General features: G+C 45.8%; 1 protein-coding gene across 1 annotated transcript in view; it reads right to left on the bottom strand.

Annotated features, from left to right (window-relative positions):
* Positions 1-20925, bottom strand: part of STON2 (stonin 2) — a 104054-nt gene that overhangs the window by 71816 nt on the left and 11313 nt on the right. The window contains exons 2-3 of the mRNA XM_030558980.1: positions 10335-10546; positions 7812-8075 (exon numbers count right to left, since the gene is read on the bottom strand). Of these exons, the coding sequence (XP_030414840.1) occupies positions 7812-8075; positions 10335-10422 (352 nt within the window). The 5' untranslated portion in view covers positions 10423-10546. The remainder of the gene's footprint in view (positions 1-7811; positions 8076-10334; positions 10547-20925) is intronic.

Here is a 20925-nt window from a genome sequence, read left to right as displayed (position 1 = left end):
GCCACTTGTTAAAGATTTCAGTATCATTGCATAAAATGCATTGTCTTTCCAGGGACAAATCCACCTGACCTGGTTGCTCTTGGTCATCTATGGATGGATTACAAAAAGCAAAAAAAAAGTATTTTAGCAGCATAAAGATCACAAGCGTTTGCCTGGTGTTGTGGCATGGGCAGATTCGTTCAGTACGATTATTTTTTTTTGACAGTTCATCAAATAAAGACAACCTTTATTATGAGGCTCACATTATGTGCATCTTTCTTTTCCGGTTTCCATTGCCTCACCTCACACTTAAACTTCTCATTCCTGCTTTCAACACCCTTAATGATTCTGCTCTGTCTGTACCATGGAGCCTCCACTCTTTGACTCCCCTGAATGTCTTCTGCACCAACAATAATGCCCATCTCTATGGCCATTTCTTTCTCCCACTCCAGTGCATTTTCCCATCCTCAGACCTGTGCACTGGATGCCTTCCCACCATGTTAAGCCTCCATCATAATTTATTTTGAATCCTTTTTACAAATCTTCTTCCAGGACAGCCATAAAATGTGAATTTAATACTATTCTTCAAGTGCCAGTCTTTTAGACTGCAAGCACCTCAGGACAGGGTGACTAGATGAGAGATGTGAAATATTGGGACGTGGGGGCAGGGGAGGGAGGGCACGTGTGCCGGTGGAGCAACAAAAAAAAAACAACCCCAAACACCCAAGAGCCGGGGGTGGAGGAAAAAACAAAAGCAACCTCCTCCCCCTCCCACACCACAAAATAACCCAAGAGCCGCTGGAGCATAGGAAAAATTGGTGGTGGCTGAGCACCCACCGGCAGCTCCGTACCCCACCCACCCACACCAGCTCTCCTTTGCTCTGGCTCCACCTCCCCTGCTTCTCCCCCCAGCGCTTGCACCACCATACAGCTGATTAGCGAAAGCCTGGGAGAGAGTGGTGAGGAGGAGGAATGCAGTGTGCTTGGGGAAGAGGCAGGGCCAGGGTGGGGATTTGGGGAGGGATCCAATAGGGCAGTGAGGGGACGGGGCTGGGGGCGGGGCCAGGGCAGGGATTTGGGGAGGGATCCATTGGGGGGAGGGAGGGGTGGAGTCGGGGCAGGGCCAGGGTGGAGTTGGGGCAGGCGGGCATGAGTCCCCTCCACCTGCGCGCCGGAGGACAAAACATCGGGATAATTCGCATCCTGACCGAACATCAGTCGAGACGCAGGACAAAACAAGTAAATATCAGGACAGTCCTGATAAAATTGGGACGTCTGGTCACCCTAACAGGGACTCTCTCTCTGGGTGGACTGAACAGGGCCAAGCACATTGTCAGAGCTAAACAAATAAAAAATAATATTGTACCACTGCAAAAATCTGTGACTGATATAGCATTTCCCTTTCCTGTGGCCTGTGCTGCCCTCGCTCCAAAGGTTCTTAAAATGCATTTTGCAAGCAGTTCTCAAAACACATTCTCAGCCAATCAGCCATGCAGCTGCTCAAGTGCAGAAAAAAAAAAAGATGGAATATTTTGTAACAGTGTCACAGCGCCGAAAAAAAACATGGTCAGGGTGCTGAGCCTGCATAACACTGCTCCACGCAGCTGGTTACACAGGAAAGAGATTTCGAACAGTCTTCTCACGCCGCCTGCTACTTATATTTTACTTAAGTCAGGGAAGTTTCTGATACTCTCCCAAGCTGTAACCAGCCACTCACTATTGTTCTTATCTGGGCCGCTAATTACAGGAAACTCTAATAAGGCCATCACCGTAGAATCTACTGAAGGCACCGTATACACAGCTAAGAGTTACAGCAAACTCTACCTGCATTAGGATCTTGCCTTTCCATTCTGCCTGTAATTGCCATTCCAACTAAGGCATCACTGGATGGTAGTCACCCTGGAAAGTCACCAGCCAGCCTACCACTCTTTTATTGGGGCTGAATCTATATAAAAAGATGTGACTTGCACATGAGCTCCCAGTGGCATGACTGAAGTTAAAAGATAGCCCACCAGGTTATCTCCCAAGAAACGTCCTACTGTCTCCCCCATCCCCATCCCAAAAGCTACACTTCAGAGACTGCCTCCTGCAGTGTCCCTGCTGCCTATGGTAAGATAATGGGGGCGGGGGAGACTGGGTGCAGCCCATGTTTAAAGGTTCTAAAGAGCGGAACCACTGCCTTGAAGTGGATGATGAATAGAAGCAGAAGGGCAATGTGCTCCCTTTGGTTAGCTCCCCTTTGGAGGTGGGCTGTGGACTGATGGACCAACTGCAGTTTCTGAATGGCCATCATAGTCAAAGCAAGTTAGGGTACATTGCAACAGTTAAGCATGGAGTGACAAAAGCACAGCTCACTTAGGCTAGGTCCATACACTGGAGGAAAAGGTGTAGTCTCCTATCCAACCAAGATTAAAAGCAGACTCCAGGAGCAGCAATTAGTTGAGCAGGGGTCCGAGGCTGTGCACAGGTGCCCTGCTGAAGGACAGGTGCCCTGAAGAGGAGAAAGGTTGAGATCTTGCCAATTGCTCAAAATGTTTTTAATTTACTTAGTAGCCCATCTGCATTCTCTGCCATTTTGTCAATGCAGCACTGGACTGCATGGAGAAGATGGGAAACACCAGGGCCCAGCAACATTTCAAAGACCCTTTCTCTTTACCAGAGCACTCATTGCAGCCCAACAAATGGAAACATGCGAAGAGATAGAGAGAACTACGAGTAGCAGATTCTCTTTTCCCTTCTAACTACCTTTTCTTGTAAAAAGCCAAATAGCTCATGCACCTCTAACAGGTTGTGCTGGCCCTGTAAAGGCCCAACCCAGCCAGTTACCAGCTTCAGCTCAGAACAGTAGAGCTTCACCTCTCAGAATTCCCAGCCTTGATGGGTGCTGTAGGCTTGGCTGCAGTGTACACTAGGAAGAGGGACAGTGCTGTAAAAGACCTTCAGGGACAGACCAGGAGCTTCACTGCTTCTCCTAGCTCAGGGCACCCGGAGTAGAGAGTCCAGAAAGAAAGTCTAGAGGTGAGCACAAAGATGGACAGAGCTGGGGGAACGTGGAAAGCAAAGCAGGGACAGTGTCAGATTGGAGTAGTAAAAAGTCTCAGGGCTGAACCTTTCGTTAGAGGGAGGGCATGAGCTCCCTTCATGATTCAGAAATGCAACCTAGAAGTCAGGTGATTATACACTGTACATCAAGGAGGATTTTGTGAACCCTGTAACCAAGGGGAGGATAAGGGTTTGTCCTCACGGCATGGCAAAGCACTCTAGAGGGGTGTGATGTGTAGAACACTCTTAAGCTACTGCATTTTGACTGCCCATGGAGACCCTGCTAGCGCGTACTAAAAGGTACCTAGTTTGTGTTAGAATCATAGAATATTAGGGTTGAAAGAGACCTCAGGAGGTCATCTAGTCCAATCCCCTGCTTAAAGCAGGACCAACACCAACTGAATCATCACAGACAAGGCTTTGTCAAACTGGGCCTTAAAAACCTCTAAGGATGGAGATTCCACCACCTCCCTAGGTAACCCATTCCAGTGCTTCACCACCCTTCTAGTGAAACAGTGTTTCCCAACCTTGACCTTCTCCACTGCAACTTGAGACTATTGCTTCTTGTTCTGTCATCTGTCACCTCTGAGAACAGCCTAGCTCTATCATCTTTGGATCCCCGTTCAGGTAGTTGAAGGCTGCTATCAAATCCCTCCTCACTCTTCTCTTCTGCAGACCAAATAACCCCAGTTCCCTCAGCTTCTCCTCATAAGTCACGTGCCCTAGCCCCATAATCATTTTCACTATCTTCCGCTGAACTCTCTCCAATTTGTACACATCCCTTCTGCAGTGGGGTGACCAAAACCGGATGCAATACTCCAGATGTGGTCTCTCCAGTGCGGAATAGAAGAGAATAATCACTTCCCTCGATCTGCTGGCAATGCTCCTACTAATACAGCCCAATATACCATTGGCCTTCTTGGCAACAAGGGCACACTGCTGACTCATATCCAGCTTCTCGTCCACTGTAATCCCCAGGTCCTTTTCTGCAGAACCACTGCTTAGCCAGTCAGTCCTCAGTCTGTAGCAGTGCATGGGATTCTTCCATCCTAAGTGCAGAACTCTGCACTTGTCCTTGTTGAACCTCATCAGCTTTCTTTTGTCCCAATCCTCCAATTTGTCTAGATCACTCTGGACCCTATCCCTACCCTCAAGCATATCTACCTCTCCCCCCAGCTTAGTGTCTTCTGTGAACTTGCTGAGGGTACAATTCATCCCATCCTCCAGATCATTGATAAAGATGTTGAACCAAATTGGTCCAAGACCGACCCCTGGGGCACTCCGCTTGATACTGGCTGCCAACTAGACATCGAGATGTTGATCACTACTCATTGAGCCCAACAATCTAGTTTGAAACAGGACTATGTTAACATGAACTAGGTATCTTCTAGTTTGCACCAGCAGGGTCTACATAGGCAGTTACAGTGAAGCACATTAGACTGCTCTACATTTCATACCCCTCAAATGGACTGTACCACGCCATGTAGCCAAGCCCTACTTGACTGAATAAGTCTCTTCCTTCCTCTTCTGATTATTTAAAGAGAAGCAGACAGGAGGCGCCGCTACCAAAAATACATACTTGGAAAGTATCAGAGGGGTAGCCGTGTTAGTCTGGATCTGTAAAAAGCGACAAAGAGTGCTCTGGCATCTTAGAGACTAACAGAAGTATTGGAGCATAAGCTTTCGTGGATGAATACCCACTTTATCAGATTCATGCTCCAATACTTCTGTTAGTCTATACTTGGAAAGTGGGGCAGGGAGCAATAGGCCACATGGGCTAGAACAGCCACACAACTTTATACCTTGTATAACTCCTCCCCCCTTCAGAGGACTGTGTCATTTGATGTGAAGATTTTATATATTCAGAAGGCTAGAAGTCAGTGTAGCTATGATGAATTAAGCTAGATTCTTAGCCAGTGTAGAGTCTTTAGATGCAGACTTTAAAAGAAATCAATGAGAACTTATGACAAAAATGAAACACCTATTATCTCAGAGTCGTGCTTTATTTCTTCTACTTTGGTGCTTCCTCAGACATTAAGTGCAGCACTAGGAAGATAGCAGTGAGCACTGATGGAAACTAACTTGTCTTAGAGTTCTGCCAAGAACTGGCATATCATTTACTTCTACTTTCCATGTTGCTGGACTGCAAACACAACTGAAATCTGCTCCATGCCCAGAGCTCCTGGATTAGAATTGACACAGGATCATATCTCCATTGCTGAGGAGGCCAAGCCCTCTTTAAAACCAGTTCTAAAACCGTGCCATAACAGTCATGCCCAGCAGTTCCCTCTCCCTCAGGAAAGCCTATGCCAACACAGCCAAGCCTTTCTATGCCTTTCATACTACACTGATTCAACACTTGGCACATGAGTACTTGATGTGGAGAGAATGGTGGAGTTGTACAGAAACACCGCATGCCGTGGTATGAACTACTGAACCATGGACACAGTCCCATGCTGTGTGGCAGAGATATCCTTTGCAGATCTCGCTTTATGCACACGGCAACAGGAGCAGCCAGATTCCCACATGGACCCCAGCTCCACTCAGGCAGATCTGGGCAGGGATCTAGAAGAAGGTGCAACAGGGAAGTCACCTCTAAAACAAGGGACTAAAAATCACATTAAAGCTCAGTTGCCCAAAAGTAGGCACCTTTGCCAATCAGTCCTGCCTGTAAACTGGGGAGAGGGGGAGGGGGAAAAGAGCAGAATGTGCTCACATCCAGGGAATGGCAAAAAGCAGATGATGTGTCTCTCCCCACCTTGGGAAGGGGGAAGACAGAATATGGTGTTTGCGGGAATGGCATCTTAGTGCTGGACAAAGCTGTTTGTTACTCCTCTGCCAAGTATGATGCTGGCTTCCAGAGTAACTCTGGTGATTTCCCCTTGCAGAAGAGGTGGGGATAAGACTCTACTGCTTCCCCACCTTACAGAGGGGAAGCAGTAGAGTCAGGTGGGGATATGGCGAGGTGGAGGGCCCATGGGTGACACAGTGCTGCCAAGCTTGAATCACATGGGGTCACTGAGTGATGGGACAGTCTGAAATGATAGCGTGTTTGCTGCTCATGCCCCAGTGTCATGTGGTGTGAAGTACAAGCTGAATTATGCTGACAGTTCTCTATGGTGGAAACTTGTCCTAATTCTCCAGAGGGCTCATCTCCCCCACTCTCACAGCCCTGATTTGGGGCATGCCACAGGGTTATCCACCCCTTCTTGAAAGATAGGAAAGCTCCATCCACTATTCACCAAACTCTCTGCGACACATATGCTCCATTTGTGGACCTGTTCTCTGCTGCCTCCCCACACTCCATGGGACTGAACTCTCCAGTCTAATTGGCTCAGCAGAACAGTTTGAGGCAAGTGATGAGAGAAAATGTCACACCCAAGTCTTGGATCTTGGAGCAGTACCGGGATGGACAAGCCTTTGATTTTTCTGAACCAGCATTAGAACAAGTGGCCATTTATGGCCCCTTCTCATCAGATTCCAGACAGCTAACTGGTCCATAACAGAGTGTAGTGACCTACATGAGCTGCCCTCTCCCCCAACACTGACTAGGAAAGGAACAATTGGCAGAAACAATTCAGTGATTGGGATGATGCATCAGGGAAAACAACAAAAGCAGCAGCGCCATCATGAAGAAAAGGGTGGACATCTAGGTCACCAGTATGAATGTAGCCCAAAATTTAAAACCTGATTGCTGGCCTACTGTACATGAGTTGGTACAGTCTGATTCCATTTTCCAGTGGACAGGCATCTTTATTACTAAAACCACCATTGTCATTGTCCTCCACCTTCCCTTCCCTGACCCCACCCCTACCCCAACCACCTTGTTAGATGTCTCAACAGAGAAGCCAAAGATTACATGGCTCAAGGAAACTCAGTTTACCCTTTCACCCTTCACTCATTTCCCCCTTCATCTTCTATGCTGCTGTTGATAAACCCACTGGCTACCTTAGCTCAGACTTGACCTATCATGTCTTGAATGACCTGTTTCTCTCTCAGAGGTGTTATCACACAGAGAATGAGGTTGATACAGAGGAGAGGGGCACAGATGAGTTATAGTCCCTGTTTTAAACTGTGCTAGTATCCACTGTGTTTAATCCAGGGGTGGGCAAACTGTATGGAGGGTCGGGTAGGGAAGGTTGTGCCTGGCCCCCATCCAACCCCTCCCACTTCTCACCCCCTGACTGCCCCCCTCAGAACCTCCGACCCACCCAATCCCCCTGCTCCTTGTCCCCTAACCACCCCCTCCTGGGACCTGCCACCCCAACTGCCCCTTGGGACCCTACCCCCTATCCAAACCCCCCCGCTCCCTGTCCCCTGACTGCCCTGATCCCTATCACACCCCTGCCCCTGACAGCCCCCTCAGGACTCCGCCTATCCAACCAACCTCCCCCCATTCCCTCTCCCCTGACTGCCCCCCCCGAATCTCTGCTCCATCGAACTGCCCCCTGCTCCCCATCCCATAGGACTCCCTGCCCCTTGTCCAACCCCCCCGGCCCCCTTACCATGCCGATCAGAGCAGCATGTCTGGTCGACATGCCACCCAGAGAAGGGGCAGCAGGGGAGGGGCTGAGGGCTAGCCTCCCCAGCCGGGAGCTCAAAGGCTGGGCAGGATGGATGTGGTCCACGAGCCATAGTTTGCCCACCTCTGGTTTAATCTCAGCTATGACTTGCACAGTTTCAGCTAAAGAGAGCTGAGAGAAGGGTAAAAAGAAAATCTGCTATTTGTGCAGAACCTTGCTGCCGCCTGCTGTATTATTGTAACAGACCTTTGCATGAAGCTCCCCTACCTGTTTGTATGTGAGCTGGTAAAGTGCTGGTCCATGGCACATCTTCAAATTGAACCCAGTTACTGATGGATGAAGATAGATCAAGTTTGGGACACACATGGTTCCCAAGCAGAGACACTGATGCAGAGTCCACCCCGGGCTTGTCCACGTCATCACTCAGCTCAGTGTGTGAGAGGTCCTGAAACTCTCCATCCACATTATGGTTGTCTTCTGAGGAGGTATCGGAGGAGGAAAAACACTTTTCCAGAGGCTCTTCAGAGCCACCTAAAGTTGAGACAAAACATACAGAAATGTCAGTGCCAATTCTGCACTGGAGTATGGAATCTTACAGGGGGTGGGACGGGATGGGTGGCTGGGAAGGGAGAAGATGTTGGCTGGTTGTGGTTGCCTTTAGATTCCCTGTTCGGGTCAACCATGATTTAACAACAAATTAGCTAAATACATTTTTTAAACACTTCTGTGATGAGGTGGAGTGGCCTCCCACTGAGCCAGAGGGGGAGGAGCCAAATGCTAAACCTGGGTGAGCAGAGCCAGGGTGGGCTTTCCCCACCTACCAGAAGTCAAAGGATGGGAAAGGAAGTATAAAGCCTGAACCCTGTAGCTCAGTTGGGAGAAAGCAGCTGGAGGAGATAGACGCCTCCTGCCTGCTCCCAGAGTTAGACCCTGAGGAGAACCCTTACTGTGCTGAAGACTGGCCAGAGCTGCTGCTGCTGACAACTAACCTGGACCCTTAGGAGTGGTGGGGGCTGCCACTGGATACCTACCCAGAGGAGATGGAGGACACCCCTGGATGTAGGTACACCTTAAGGGGAAGGTAGGAAGTGGCCCAGAGATAGCAGACTCCAGTCCGGCTGTATGGCTACTTAAACGTGGTCAGCATGCTGCAGCTAAATTCTCCACTGACCCAGTGGTGGGATGCCTCGCCATTGTTAGGGCCCTGGGCTGGGATGTGGTGAAGTCAGGTGGGCCCGTGTCCCCCTACCCCCTGCACCTCACCCCTGGGGTGGCAGCCTCCTCACTTAGAACAAGTGGCCTGCGTTTGTCTGCCTGACCCAAGATGTCAGGCAATGGATGCCTATTTCTGTGCCCCACCTCCAAGGCCAGAAAAGCATCCCTGCCTGAGCCCTAGACTGTATGGTGCTCACCCCTGCCTGAGCCCTAAACTGTTTGGTGCTCTGCCCTGCCTGAGGCCCTAGACTGCTATTGCCCCTTCCTAAGAGCCAGACCTTGCAGACAGCTCGTTTGCTATGTTCCACCTAAGGGCTAGAGCCTTATAATATTTACTCTGCTGTTAATTCCCTGACTGGGGCGGAGCCCCATGATGCAGTGAGGTGGAGTGGCCTCCGACTGAGCCAGAGTGGGAGAAGCCCCCACTACAACTACTTATTTTCCTGCGCTAGATAGGGCTGGTGTGTGCATGAATGAGGGGACACAGCATATACAGGTTTCACAGCACAGTGACCTTTTGTTGGTCACCCACTAACAGAGGCCTTGAAAGAAACAAAGCTCCTGCCATCAGAGCAGCTTTTCTATCTCACTCCAGCTGACATCCAGACTCACCTGAAAAGCTGATTGTCTCCTCTGAAATAACCCTTTATAAATAACAGCATAAGCATAGAAAAATAAAAAATGTTCGCTGTATTAGCTATAGCAGGGATCGGCAACCTTTCAGAAGTGGTGTGTCGAGTCTTCATTTATTCACTCTGATTTAAGATTTTGTGTGCCAGTAATACATTAACATTTTTAGGTGGTCTCTTTCTATAAGTCTATAATATATAATTCAACTATTGTTGTGTGTAATGTAAATAAGGTTTTTAAAATGTTTAAGAAGCTTCATTTAAAATTAAATTAAAATGAAGAGCTCCCAGGACTGGTGGCCAGGACCCGGGTAGTGCCACTGAAAATCAGTTCATGTGCTGCCTTTGGCACACGTGCCAATAGGTTGCCTACCCCTGAGCTATAGGAACTCAAGCACTTGGGGACCCATTTTTGCGGAAAAGGAATTATATGCAGCTTGTACTGACGGGTTGCTAATGATGAAAGGCAACTTTAGTTTTTGCTCTTGGACCTGAGGGTTCATGCTAAGAGGAGAATCACCAGGAGTGGGATAGAGAGATTTAGTGCAGCTGCCATTAGTTTATTATTTCTTAGAAAGCACTGTAGCAGTCTCTGCTGAGCTTGTCACTAACTATAGGTAAACAACCTTCACCCCTTTTAATCTCACACCAGGCCTAGTTTTGCCCTTAGTTATAATAGGGGAAACATCCCATGTGGTCAGTGGGAACTGCGTAACTGAGGCAGAACTAGGCCCAATGAAATGGCATTTATAAAACATCTCTCTTGATACATAACATTTGATATTTTTACCCAGAACTCTCCATCATGCAGGAGAAGTAGGAAGTAACTCAGCCTCCTCTGTTCCCACTTGGAAGGCAGATCTCATGAGACCAAATCTGTGTCAGTAGATGGGCCAGTTTATTTTAAAAAGTCTAAAGGGCTCTAAAGGAATCTGAGGGAACTTACCCTGTGAAATAACCGGCACGAGCAGCTCATCATTGAAGGAGACCCACTCCGACTGGTGGGAAGCAATGACATTTGCCAGTGACGTCATGCTTGGGACAGGATGCTCATCTTCACCCAGTGCTTGTGGGAAAGGACCAGAATGGTCAATGCCAATCAATGGAGAGCAGCACCTCCTTGGCGCTTCTTGGCTTTTTCCTTTGACATTAGAAATTCTATTAAGAGTCAAGAGAGAGTGTAATTAGGTCTCTCAAAGTTAAACAAAAAAACCTAAAGAAATTAACTGAAAAAATTATCCCCAGCATTTTAATAATAAAGGTTACTAATACATTTCACAAACTGCATACACAGTTCCACCAAAATGCAGTCACCTCTGAGGGTCAGAACACTACCTTTTCTGTATGTGGAGGAGGAATAAGTTTGGCCAAAGGCATTGAGACAAATCCTTACACTTAAAAAAATAAATAATAATAAAAAAAAAGTAGCATGGGGTCTCTAAAGAGCACTGTGTGTGATTTTATTTTTTAAAAGGTTTTAGTCTTAAAACAGCCTCATGCAGCAAGTGGAATGGAACCCTCAACTTGGATAGCATTTTCTTCCATAGGGCTTAAAGTGTCACATCACACCTGTGCATTATCTCTGTTTTCCAGAGGTGTGTGAATTCACTCCCTGCCTGTCTTTGGTTTTTATGAAGCTCCTGTTCCTGTGGCATCTAAGCCCTGTGGAAGTATGAATAAGCATGAATTTAGCTGGGCTTCTGAACTGATTGAATATGGATAACTCTTGCTTAAAGTCAAATAAGATAGACTATATTTTTTTGCCTGCTCAAGATAATATAATTTACCCTCACTGTGCCATGCAAAATAGTGCCGGTGATGGAGGTGGGGGGAAAATGGAAGGAATATTATGAAGAATTTCTCCGACAAAATACTATGGGCCCAAGGCACAGATCTAAACATTCCCCATCTCCAACATATTGCACTGAAACAAAGGCAGCCATTATTCATTGTACCTCCTGTATATGTTTTTCAATTCTGCTATAATATTTGCAATGTATCTATATCTTAAATATCCTACACCTCTAGTATCACAGAAAGAGGTCACATAGCATTCCTCGTGTTTGAGAAGAGGCAGAACTCAGTAACAATGAATTTTAAATGGGTTTTTTAAATTCTGTCTATCTTGGGTATTTATATGACCTCCATCACCAAAGTATCTGAGCACCTCACAATTCCCCTGTTAGGTAGGGTATTATGCCCATTTTACAGATGGGGAACTTAGGCACAGAGAGGCGAGGTGACTTGCCCAAGGTCACATACAAAGTCTGTGGAAGAGGAGGGTCCCCATGTACCAGGCTTGTAAGGCCACTCACTCAAATTTGGCCTAGCTCGTCCACCCATCATCATGACAGAGGAGTGGCAGGGCCAAATCTGACTGGTGCTGAACCCCCATGCCTGGAAGAGGGAGCTGAGCCCAGCAAGCCCTGGAGGACAGGAGCTGCTAAGATGGTCTGCAGGGTGCACTTATTTAGTGCTTATTACATTAATGTGTCTATATTATGGGTAAGAAATATCTAGTAAGACAGATGTTTTTTGCCCTATAGCTACTTACTGGGTCACAACAGGTTATCAAGGTTTACAAATGGGTCCTGAGCCCAACAAGGTTGAGAACCAGCGTGCTAGATTTAACTTTTGTTCTGGGTTTGTATAGTGTGTAGCACAGTAGGTTTCTACATGCTACAATAATACAAATAAATAACAATAATAATAATACACTAATTCCATTTTTATCCAGTTCAGTTCTACAAGGGCAGCAAATAAGGCCTGTATGGAAGAGCTGAAAACTCCGAAGATCAACCTCTCAGTTACAGAATGGTCAGCCCAGTCCCTGGTCACGGTGGGAATTGACAGGCCCAAGCTTATTGCCTACCTGCTGCAGACTGAAAATAGGCCTCTACAACAAAAGTCTAACACAAAATACAAGGCTTCCCATAAAAGGAGTGAGGCTTCCTACACCAAGTCTTCATTTGTAACTATAGCTTCTACATCCAGAGCCTTTCAGTATGGTCTTATGTAAGCAAAGCTGCTCCCCTTTCAGCTGAACACCCACACCCTCTCTTTCCTTATTCAGCTCCCTCTCTCCTGACATGGAAACAGCTGCAACTGAGCTCAGATCTATTCTCCCCTTCCCACCCCACCAGTGGCAGGGTCTCTGCATTCCCGTAGTGAGGGCAGACACCTCTTGCCCCCTCTTCCCACCAACCCACAATGGACTCTCTTATGAGAAAACCACAGACAGCACTAAACAAAGAGGGTAAACCCGTGGTGTGTGTGGTGGGGGGAAATCAGATGTTTAGGGTCACAGGGGCTCTGGTTTCCCTCGGAGAGAGAGAGGGAGAGGATGACTGATATTTTGCTTTCCCCATCTGACCTGTTAAGCTGTTTGCTTTTGGCTCGTTTAAATATCTGTAATTGGAGTCTTTCTAAATAACAGAACACTGACCTCTCCCTATTCTCACTGAGAAAGTCCTCAAGGAACCCTGAAATGACAGGAAATGAGCAAACAAAACAATTTATCTGGCTCTTAACACACTCGGAGCCCACAAGAACACATTTTTCAAGAGTCCATGGAAGACCTCTGGAAGGAGGCAGGAAGATCAGTTTACCATGGATTTTCTCAGCAGTCCCTCCCTGCTGTCCACTCCGACCCCACCGCACCCCACCCCCCAAAGGAGAACTGAAGAAAGTTGCAGTTTTAAAATGCTATGCTGGAGGTTTGACTTTTTCTTCCTAAGTTTTTTCTGAAGTTCCCCATTACTGCACTGCCACAGAGCCCCTCAAATGATTCTCAAATCTGGAACCAGAAGATGATCTGTACTCAAGGTCTGCGGTGGTGGTGGTCACGAGAAATTCCTAAGAAAGAGAGACAAAGCAGAGTGGTCCCCTGAATTGTTGAGTCAGGGGCTCTGCATTTGGAAAGCTATAGAGCACCTATTGCATCTTAAAACAGATGGCAAGAAACTAGAAATTTCTGGGAGGGAATCTTTACAGCGTACTGAGAGGCCTTGAAATGCATCACTGGCACGTGTTCCAGTTATAAGGCTCTGCTGCTATTGGGACTTTCTGCACAGTTCCTAGTTTGTTTGGTAAATGATGCAGAGACTGCTGCTTTGTTATTCTAACTAATGCCATTGACTTCTCTGGGAAAAATAAGATTTAACTATTTGAAAATCAACCCCCAGATGTTACAGTCAATTCAGTCTCTGGTTTGGAGGTGATCTGGGGGATGTGTGAGTGTCTGTCTGTGGTGGGGAGAAAAAGATGCAAAGACTGAATTTTAGACTCTTCCAGAAATTTAAAGGCTGCTTCAGACAATATAGCCTGCTGAACAAAACACTTGCTTCCTTTGATCAATACCCATAGCTTTGAACTGTGGGCTATGGGAGGGTGATTATATGTGTGCTGATTACTTTGAAAAGACAACACAGCATTACCTTTACCACCATCCTTCCACATGGAGAAGCCTCCTGTAAAAAGAACAGCCATGTGTAGATGAGACCCTAAGTAGTTTGGTTCCAATGGAGCCATGCATTGAGCTAGCAGGGAGGTGCTGTGGGTCCCAGGACAGAGCCTGTGCATGTATGTTGGGAATCCATTTGGTTTGGGGGAAGAATCATCACCCATTTCTCAAGAGGGCAAACACTTCTACCCCTGAAATGATGAAGACATTGTTCAAGGAAGTCTTCACACTTTCCTCCCCCACTCCAGAGCTCTTCTACAGATATTTCTCTGGAAAGGGACTATGTCTATCTAAGAGTGGTAGAGGAGCAAATGGATCCTAGCTGTCCCACAGTGGACTCTGATTAAAGCAAGGCAGCTATTTCATACAGCCCTAGTAATAGGAGATGGAGACACACCTTTTAGCAAAACTAGTTCCCTAGGCAATTCCCTACATATAGTTAGGGAATTAGTGGAAATGCTTCAGGGGGTTCTGTTATTGAATGAGCCTCTTGTGGCATTCTTGAAAAAAAACCTTCTAAATTTAACGTAATACTTGGTCATCAGAATGTGTTCAGGTTTTACAGGGGTGGGAGAAGGACAAAAACAGAGGTTACACAGTGACACAGACAGTCCTCAGTATTGGCTCCCAGTGCACTGCTTTGACTATGAGTCAACACTGCTCTAGGAGTTTCTTAGTTTCTTCTTTAAGTGCCTCTCTGTTATCATTTATGTGACACACAAAGCAGTTGGAATATCAAACAGAGACATTTAAGTGAATGCATAAAGTTTAATGGTTATTCCCAGCTCTGCCAAAGATTTCATGTGCAACCTCGGGGAAGTCAATTAACATATCCCATACCTCAGTTTCCCCAATATGTATATTTACCGTGCCTAGCACAATGAAGGTCTGATCTTGTTTGGGACTTCTAGGCACCATTGTGACACAAATAAAAAAACCCAATAATAATATGCCCTAGCACTTATGAGACACTTTACATTTTTAGATCATTAACCATTTAATTAGTGATGAGAGGAAAAAGCCATTCCAGGCATGAATCCTCATGATATCTAACCTGTACTCAACAGAAACAGCTGAGCTCTGCTGATAGTTACCATTTAGAAGTCTTTGCTTGGGCTGTCCCACTTAGAGCCACGTCAATGGACTTGGGTTGTGGAGACAGAACCTATTGTATCACATGCAGCATCAAGTCAGATAAGTCTTTGATTTCATCTGAACCTGTGTACTTAAAAGAGAGAGCTGCAGTCAGGTAGTTTAGGATTCAAACTTAGGCTTTGTTTTTCAAACTTAATATTAATAGAAAGGTTTTTGTTACATTTTAAAACAAAATATTGTCTTATAAGGGGATCTGTGCTGCAGAATACCTACAATCTGTAGAATGGTATTAAAATACACAAAAAATCATAATTACCCTGCATTGCTAGAGACTCTAAAGCAGAGGTAGGCAATCTATGGCACAGGTGCCGAAGGCGGCACGTGAGCTGATTTTCAGTGGCACTCACACTGCCCAGGTCCTGGCCACGGGTCCGGGGATCTCTGCATTTTAATTTAATTTTAAATGAAGCTTCTTAAACATTTTAAAAGCCTTATTTATTTTACATACAGCAATAGTTTAGTTATATATTATAGACTTATAGAAAGAGACCTTCTTAAAATGTTAAAATGTATTACTGGCACACAAAACCTTAAATTAGAGTGAATAAATGAAGATTCAGCACACCACTTCTGAAAGGTTGCCGATCCCTGCCGTAAAGTAAGGGCTTTGAGCTAGCGTAGGAGAACTAGAAAGTGAAATAACTAGAAACTGAGAGGTAAACTGACTAGGTAAGTTTTGCTGTCCCAAGTTGCATGAAGTGCAAAAAAGTAAACAAACTGCAGTAATAGTAAAAAGGGAATTGGATTCTGACCTTCTTTTTGCAGTAATAATCCAAAATGTTAGTAACACCAGTGATGAATCCAGGAAAAACATATTTTTTATCTTGACTGTGTCCCCCTAATAAACCTCTGCAGATGAAACAGTTCTAGTGTAATTTTGTGAACCGTAAAGCAGTAGTTCCCTCAGACAATTCTCCAAGTGAGCCTGAGCTACTCCCTCCTTGGCCTGAAGCAGAAGCCAACAACCAGCTGAGCACATCACCTCCTCCTGATTATTAAACAATCTCTACACTGGAAATTTACACTAAAATTAAATACAATCCCCCTGCCCCCACCCCGCCAGCTGCATCAACTGGGCAAGACAAAAGTGATGCAATGGGGAGTGAAACAGAAATTGGAAGAAATAAAATATGAGAGAAAACAAGAAAAAATGAAGCTAGAGGTTCTGATTATTATTTATCCTGTGGTAGCACTCACAGGCTGTATTCAGGATTGGGTCTCATTGTGCTAGGCATGAACACATGCCTAGAAAGGCACAGCTCCTGCTCTGAAAAGCTTAAAATCTAAGTCTACAAGTGATATATGTAGGGAAGGGGAGAAGAATATAATATGTACAATTGTTCTAAATGTTGTATTCATGACTTATTGTTTCAATAAATACATAACTTAATTACCACCAACTGCCCCTCACCCAATTGCTGGTCAGACCAATTCTTCAGGGCATTCTCTAGCTTTACCCATTCTCCGATTCACATGTGCACTGCATTGTTACATGAATTTTCTACTTTGAGCCCCAGCCTTAGAGGTACAGTCTCCATTCAGTGCATCTCCCACTAGTGTGAAAGCAAGTGATGTGCAGCAAAGACATAAGGCACAATGTAAACAGAACTGAAGTCATTTGCAAAACTCCCACTGACTTCATTGGGAGCGGGAGCAGGCTGTACCCCCTTCAGTTTGCCACCTAGCTAACAACAGTGCTAAGAATGTTGTGGCATCTTTAAATTGCTGCACAAATGTGAGCTCATCCTCGCAACACCTGGCTGAGATAGGCCAATTTGGTTATACCCAGACAGGAGAAGTGATTTGTCCAGTGTCACACAACAAGTCAGTTGCAGAGACAGGATTAGAGCCATGGAGTTTGATTCTCAGGACTGTACTTATTCCTGTAGACCTCAGGAAAATCTTTTCAATTAAACCTCACGTGGGAGCTCAAGTTCAGAATCTTTTCATCTTCCTGAGTGACAGTAAGAAGAGAGACTTAAGGTGCCATGTGGATAAGAGAGTGATAAATAAGGGTTTCCCTCAGGGATACCTGTGTCAAAGCTGAGATAAAAAAGGTTAGCAGCTGCTGTTCCCCAACCCATAATATCACATCTATCTGCCACTGAAACACTTCTATTTCTGACAACAGATGCAGCTAAAGGGTCTCTCCTGAAAACGGTATCCGTAATATTTAGAAAATTCAGGAGGCCTGTCGCTATATGCCTCTAGCTACGACTGCATCTGAAAAAAACTGTGTGCGGTTGTGGGTGCCTAATTACTAAAGAGAAGCATATTAGATAGCGTTCCGAGGGCTGGAGAGATTAACAAAGGAAGAAAGATTGTATCCCCCATCCTGTATATTTTATGCTCCCAAAACTCAATGAGCAAGGACTTCAGCCTGGGCCTTAAAAGAGCAACACTACATGGAAGGAGTAGGGGAGAATAAACAGTCCACAAACATTTGAAGCTCCACAGATGGAGACAAATTATTTTGAGTGATTCAAAGGGGTATAACTAGGTATAATGGGAAAAAACTAAGGGAAAATATAGGATGAATATCAGGACAAATCATTCCTGATAGTGAGATGTGTTCTGCACCCAGGCTCCCCAGGGAAGTGGCAGAAACATGTCTGAGACATTAAAGTTTGATTCTGCTCTGAAACCTTTTCTGTAAGAATGACTCATGGGGGGGATGTCCCTGTTTATTGCATCTCAGTGTTCATTCCAAGTGTAATGTAGTCTCCTGTTACATAACTGCTTTACAAGTGAAAAAAAGATAATTTTCCAAACTGCTAGCCCTGTAGACTCAGCCTGGAATGGGATAATTGAGCTAGGTTCTATCTTTCTCATAATAATCACACTCTGTAGGGCAAATGCTGCCCTGACTTTTCAGAGTCAAACCGGGCTTTAGAACTAGACTGGAGCACTAGAAGAAATACAGTTGGGAACAATTCTGTATTGATGGGCTGAGGGGAGAATGGACTAAGATGTTCACAGAAATAGGCTGTTAAATAATCACTTCACCATGCCAGAGATAGAAAAAAATAAATAAAATAACAGCATATGGTATATACTAAGGTTAGGCTGCAGACCACACCTACATAAGGTCCTGAATTCTACAGGCCTAGATTAATTCTGAATCCTTTGTAAAGAGAAACTAAGGAAACTGCTGTTCTGCCTGAAAATTCTGTTTCACAAGAAGTTAATAATAGGCAACCAGCAGTCTGAATACACTGAGACCATGACATGTGGTTAGTAACCTCCACTTATCAGAGGACAGAAGGCATATTCATCTCTGCCACTTCCTTGTTCTCTCAAGGCCACCATGAGCCACAATTCTACATCCGTTTCGAGACTCAAAGCTTCCAGATATCATTGTTACAAGCTGCACATATGTTCCCTGCCCTGCACCCACTTTGAATTGAGAGAGTCTAACTTGTCCTGCTAGGATGGTGAATTAATTGCAGAGCTGGGAGTCAGTTGCTGCATGTCTGGACACAACTGCACTGGTAAACTGTAAACAGCTCTATTATCTGGGAATGCAGCTGGCTTTACAAAGGGATTGCTTGGAGCCTTTCCTATAAAACACTAGGAAAACAAAGTTATGAGACATCTAGGGTCAAATTGTTCAAAAGCAGCCTCTAATTGAATACTTGAATTTGGGCATCTGTTTTTTGGAAATCTCCAAAATAGTTTATTATGTCTCTGCAAACTCTGAAAATTTTATATCTTGTTTCTTAGAGTATGGAAGCACAGCAACCCCCTCGCCCCCCCATCCCATGGCAGCAAGTCTCCGAGTTCAGCTGACTTGGGTTCATGCTACAAGGCTAAAAATAGCAGTTCAGGTGATTGTTCCCTCTCAGGCTGGAGCTCTGGCTCTGAAACCCAGAAGAGGGAGGGTCTTAGGTAGGGTGACCAGATGTTCTGATTTTTCAGTCCCGATATTTGGGGCTTTGTCTTACACAGGCTCCTATTACCCCCTGCCCTCTGTCCCAATTTTTCACACTTGATATCTGGTCACTCAGTCTTAGGGTATGTCTACACTGCAATTAGACACCCACAGCTGGTCTGTGCCATCTGACACAGGCTCACAGGGCATGGGCTGAGGGGCTCTTTAACTGTGGAGTAGACATTCGGGCTCAGGCTGCAGCCCAAACTCTGGGACCCCCCCACGTCACAGAGTCTGTGCTCCAGCCCAAGCCTGGATGTCCACACTGCAATTAAACAGCCTCTTAGTCTGAGCCCCACAAACCAAAGTCAGAGTTTTTAATTGCAGTGTAGACATACTCTGAGAGCCCAAGCTGGATGGGAACGTCTACACTGCTATTTTTAGTCCTGTAGCATGACCCTGAGTCAATTAACCTGGGCTTTAAGTCTTACTGTTGCATGGGGGAGGAGGGGGCATTTTTCAGTGTAGATGTACCCTAAGTATAGAAAGTCTGTGTGAAATGAAGGTGAGCTTTAGAGACCCAAGGTTATCCTCAGACAAACTTAACCAGATGTGTTCCATTTGGTAAACCCTACAAAGCTCCTCCTGTATTTCGCTCGCCCTCATGGTGATTACCACGGTCTCTCTTCTGTTTAACATGCTAACTTCTCTCCCCTGATCTATTCAGTGAGGTAAGATGACAATGCATGATTTACCCGTAGTTACTCACCAGGGAATTGTCTGCATGTCAGACACTAGATGGTGATATCATTAAATAAAGCTGGCAGGAGGAGAATGGAGATCAGAAAGCAAGAAGCACCTTTATGCTTCCAAGTTTCTTAGTAACCAGCAGTAATAAGACAGGAAATGGGAAAATGAATATGATGGGCTCATAAATGTTTGCCAGAATGTGGCTGTGGTTGTTGAAGAGATGAATCTTTCTGGTCTAAAATTTCCCTGTTTTTATAACTAGAATGCAGTGCTTCTCTGTCAGCCACTAATGTTCTGGCACTGCATTTATATCTAAAAAGAAACTACTGCTTTTTGGTTTTTTAAAGCTAGGAATAAGCATTGCATTTGCAACTGAAATTTCAGCTCCATCACCAAACAGGGAAGACAGCACAATTCCTCCTACGCTCCAAGACTGGATTCAATTACACAAGCCGAATCAGGAGCTGTATCTTTTGAATCTTAGGAAAGTTCATACTATTGTTACGGTTGAGGTCAGGCACCACTTTAGCTATAGGCAAACAAGGCAGTTGTCTAGGGTGGCAGATTTGACCCAACTGGCTCTCCATCCTTAGAGAGGCACTGCCAGGCCAAATTTGAGTAAATGGCATTGTGACTTGCCCATAGGTTACACCACCACTCACATTTGGCCCAGCTGGCCCTCTGCCATGATGAAGGGACAGGCAAGCCAAGTCTCCCACCCTAGGCCTATAAGGAGGGGAAGGCACACTGAAGTTTTACCTGTGGCACAGATTGTCCGGAGCAGTTCCTTTGCTGGGGGTTGGATTAAACTTCGTTGAAGCTAGTGGGTGTAACAGTTGTCCTTCATTCAGGCTAAATGTAAGAAGCAGTTAAGCTCCTGTTGGAGTAACATAGCTAAAACAATAGGAGCCACCATCTAAACCACAGCCATATGTCAAGATCTGTCAAGGGGGCAGAGATATGTGGATTGAACGATTTCACTAGGACAGGGATCGGCAACCTTTGGCACATGCCCCGTCAGGGAAATCTGCTGGTGTGCCGGGACAGTTCGTTTACCTGCAGCGTCTGCAGGTTTAGCTGATTGCAGCTCCCACTGGCCGTGGTTCGCCGTTCCAGGCCAATGGGGGCAGTGGGGAGCAGTGAACAGCACGTCCCATGGCCCACGCCACTTCCTGCAGCCCCCATTGGCCTGGAACGTCAAACCGTAGCCAACGGGAGCTGTGATCGGCCGAACCTGTGGATGCTGCAGGTAAACAAATTATCCCGGCCTGCCAGCGGATTTCCCTGATGGGCCACATG

Source organism: Gopherus evgoodei, chromosome 4 (assembly GCF_007399415.2).
Source record: "Gopherus evgoodei ecotype Sinaloan lineage chromosome 4, rGopEvg1_v1.p, whole genome shotgun sequence".
NCBI lineage: Eukaryota > Metazoa > Chordata > Testudines > Testudinidae > Gopherus > Gopherus evgoodei.
This window is presented reverse-complemented; position numbering and strand designations above follow the sequence as displayed.